Raw genomic sequence first — 3,719 nt, 5'->3', positions numbered from 1 at the left:
AATTTTTGTCTGTATTTGTGAATTTTAAAATATTTATAGATATTTTTTAAATGATTAGATTCTAAATGCCTATCCAGCCCGTTGTCATCTTAGTTGAGCATATAGGACTTTAGGAAATATTAGAAAATTAATAACTACAAATTTACTTCCTAAATGAATAATTAAGAATTTTAGAAAGCTCATTTATCCTACGTACATATTTAGTTTTTAATAGTTAGGTAATTAAGTAAGAGAATATGTCGTGTATAATTCTTGAAATATCGAATTAAATGAAAAAGCTAGTTTCATAAATATTCTTTATTGTGCTTCATTATTTTCTTTCTCGAAGTTCGTATTTCAGCCCCTTTTCCTTTTTGGGTTCTTGAGCAAACCATTTCCCAAGCAGCATCTTCAGCTTGAGGGTTTAATGACCCCTCTGCACCAAAAGGTTAGACTTTTCTTGTTGATTAATAGTTTGATTTGTAAAGGGAGAGCTATGTTAAGTGTTGGCGTGGTTCAAATTTGAAGGTTAGAAAGAAAACAAAAATCTGTAAATTACGTTGAGCTTGTGAATCTTTATTTTGTGTTCTTTGTGTTAAAGTGTGTAATGGAAGAAGGGTTGTGCGAAAACTCAGTTCCTGGTTCTGGTTCTGGTTTGGTTGATAAAACTAGGATTGTAGAGGTTAAACCCCTGCGTAGTTTGGCACCTGTGTTGCCAAAATCCCTTCAACTTTCTATCTCTGGAAGGTACCCATCTGGGTTTCCTCCATTTGTTTTGTTCGGGGAACCCGTAGAGTCTCAGCCATCACCTACTCCTATTCCAGCACCAATAAGGTCCTATAGGAAGCCACCAGATGAAGAAGAAACCCCTCATGAAGTCAATGGAGACACTTCTTCACCTATTGAGGGTGTCAATGGTGAGAGTGTCGACGATAGCCCAAACCGTCCTTCGCAGCCTATGAAGAGCTGCAAAACATCCCAAAAAAGGCGCAAGAAAACTCAGGATTTTGGTGGCAGTTCTTCGGTTGGTGTTATTAGCATGGCCCAAAGGGATGATGGTGATCGGGAAGTGGTTAATCTTGTGCTCATGAATTTTGATTCTCTTCGGAGAAGGTTCTGCCAACTTGAAGATTCCAAGGAGTTGAACACATTGATGGGAACCAAGCGCCCGGATTTAAGAGCAAGCAATGTGATGACAAGCAAAGTGTTTCGCACAAATATGGGGAGGAGAGTAGGAGCAGTGCCTGGGGTTGAGATTGGGGATATTTTCTTTTTGCGGATGGAAATGTGTCATGTGGGTTTGCATGCGCAGTCAATGAGTGGAATTGACTACATGAGCGTCAGGGATGAGCTTCAGGAGGAAACAGTGGCTTTAAGCATTGTATCGTCAGGAGTATATGATGATGATGCAGAGGAGGATGATATTTTAGTTTATACTGGCCAAGGTGAGAACTTCAACAAGAAAGACAAGCATGTGGTTGATCAGAAGCTTCAAAGGGGTAATCTTGCTTTAGATAGAAGTACACACCGACAGAATGAAGTAAGAGTCATCCGGGGCTTGAGAGATGCGGTGAATAAACATGCAAAATTCTATGTCTATGATGGTCTGTATAAAATCCAGGGTTCTTGGATAGAAAAAGGGAAATATGGTGGTGGTGTATTCAAGTACAAGTTTGTTAGATTACCTGGGCAACCTAGTGCTTTTGCTGTTTGGAAATCAATTCAGAAGTGGAAGAGAGGTTCATCTTCAAGGACTGGTCTTATTCTTGCAGATCTCACCACAGGAGTTGAGACTATTCCTGTATCACTTGTCAATGATGTTGACAACGAGAAGGGGCCTTCTTTTTTCACCTATTCCAATTCTCTCAGAGATTCAAAACCATTCAGTATGGTGCAATCTTCATATGGCTGCAACTGTAACAAAACATGTGTCCCTGGAGATTTGAGCTGCTCTTGCATTCAAAGAAATGAAGGTGACTTCCCATATATTGCAAATGGTGTTCTAGTCAGTCGGAGACCATTGGTTCATGAGTGTGGCCCAATGTGTAAGTGCTTTCCTAACTGCAAGAATCGAGTATCGCAGACAGGTTTGAAGCACCAAATGGAAATTTTCAAAACCAAAGATAGAGGGTGGGGACTTCGATCACTTGATCCTATACGTGCTGGTACTTTTATTTGTGAGTATGCAGGAGAAGTAATTGATAGAGCCAAGGTAAATAAGAATGGGGGATATAATGATGAGTATGTTTTTGATACTAGTCGTATTTACAATCCATTCAAATGGAATTATGAGCCTAGCTTATTGGACGAAATAAGCTCCTCTACTGAAGATTATACTATACCCTCTCCTCTAATTATCAGTTCTAAAAATTTTGGAAATGTGGCTAGATACATGAATCATAGTTGCTCCCCAAATGTTTTCTGGCAGCCAGTCTTGTACGCAGAAAATAATCAATACTTTCTTCACATTGCATTTTTTGCCCTTAGACACATTCGTCCAATGGCAGAGTTAACATATGATTATGGATGTTCTGGTCATGCTGATGGTAGTAGTGCACCCCAAGGGAGAAAGAAATGCTTGTGTGAATCAGCAAAATGCGGTGGTTCTTTTGGTTGATGTTTTGTTGCAGTTGCTCATTCGCCGGCATGGTGTTGACAAATTTATTCATGGCTAAAAGAGGTTGGTTTGAAAAAGCCTTGGTTATTTATATCTATGCTTCATAACAAACAAATATTTTAGTTTGTTTAATAATGATCTCCATCTTTTGAGTTTCTTTTAACATCGTGTTTGTATCAAATTTTATAATTGGACAGTTTATCTTATACACTTTCCGTAAAATATTTTTACAAACACCCTGTGAGAATTTTCTGTTCCCTACATTTTTATGAATAGGATGATGTGGTAAAATGGTAAAATTTTATTGGATGCTTTTTAGCAAGAGATGACATAAAAAAGGAAATAAAGATTTTGGACTTGTTACCAAATTTTATTAAGTTGGAAAATCCATTTTATTAAGATAAAAAAAGTCATTTTCATGATGCTTTTGTAAAAAGTTTTATATTAATACTGTATATAAATTTAACTCTTATAGCTAAGGCATATAGCATTTTGGATTGCTGACTGCTTTGTGCTATTTCACAGAAATATTGAGCTTTGTTCTGGATATAGAAGTGCAGAGGAAACAAAATTATTTATGGGTGAAAGGAATGTAAGAAGTTTGCCTTTTAGTTTTTAATTTCTCCCATTTTCCCTATACTGATTGACGATGACACTCTTTTCTTACGCAGTCTTCCATGTCAGGCTTGTCAATGATGTTAGATTTCTCATATTCTAAATTTTTATTAGATGTTCTGCATGTGGACCAATTTTTGTCATTCCATTGAGTAATGTAAAATTAAGTTTCTACATTTCAGGTTTTGTTTTTAATTTCCTTATCTTTTTCACGTGTTTTGTTTTTAATTTCCTTATCTTTTTCACGTGTGGGGATTTCTCGTTTGGGGGTGGGGGGTTGCCTAAGGAGGATCAAGCAAACCATGGCTTTTAGAAGATTGCTAACACTTACGTTGTTGTGTGGCTATACTAGAGTGAGGAATGCTTTATTGCATGAGTACAATGCAAATTAAGCAAGGAATTCTTGATGTACTTGTTGGGACGAGGGTAATAAGTGGTTGCCACAAAGAAGCGGTTGCCACAAAGAAGCTTAATGATTTAGATGGTGCCAATTGAAGGATTGAAAGTA

General features: G+C 37.3%; 1 protein-coding gene across 1 annotated transcript; it reads left to right on the top strand.

Moving 5' to 3' along the window:
• Positions 1–308: 308 nt before the first annotated feature.
• On the top strand, positions 309–3,387 carry LOC108340788 (histone-lysine N-methyltransferase, H3 lysine-9 specific SUVH1). The gene is made up of 2 exons (XM_017578368.2): positions 309–2,659; positions 3,122–3,387. The coding sequence occupies exon 1, from the start codon at positions 587–589 to the stop codon at positions 2,594–2,596; it is 2,010 nt and encodes a 669-aa protein (XP_017433857.1). The 5' UTR covers positions 309–586; the 3' UTR covers positions 2,597–2,659; positions 3,122–3,387.
• Positions 3,388–3,719: the final 332 nt, after the last annotated feature.

This window comes from Vigna angularis, chromosome 5 (genome assembly GCF_016808095.1).
Source record: "Vigna angularis cultivar LongXiaoDou No.4 chromosome 5, ASM1680809v1, whole genome shotgun sequence".
Classification (NCBI taxonomy): Eukaryota; Viridiplantae; Streptophyta; class Magnoliopsida; order Fabales; family Fabaceae; genus Vigna; species Vigna angularis.
This window is presented reverse-complemented; position numbering and strand designations above follow the sequence as displayed.

What these genes read in the sequence shown, in the direction of transcription:
- LOC108340788 (XM_017578368.2), top strand. Translation starts at nt 587, where the DNA reads ATGGAAGAAGGGTTGTGCGAAAACTCAGTTCCTGGTTCTGGTTCTGGT.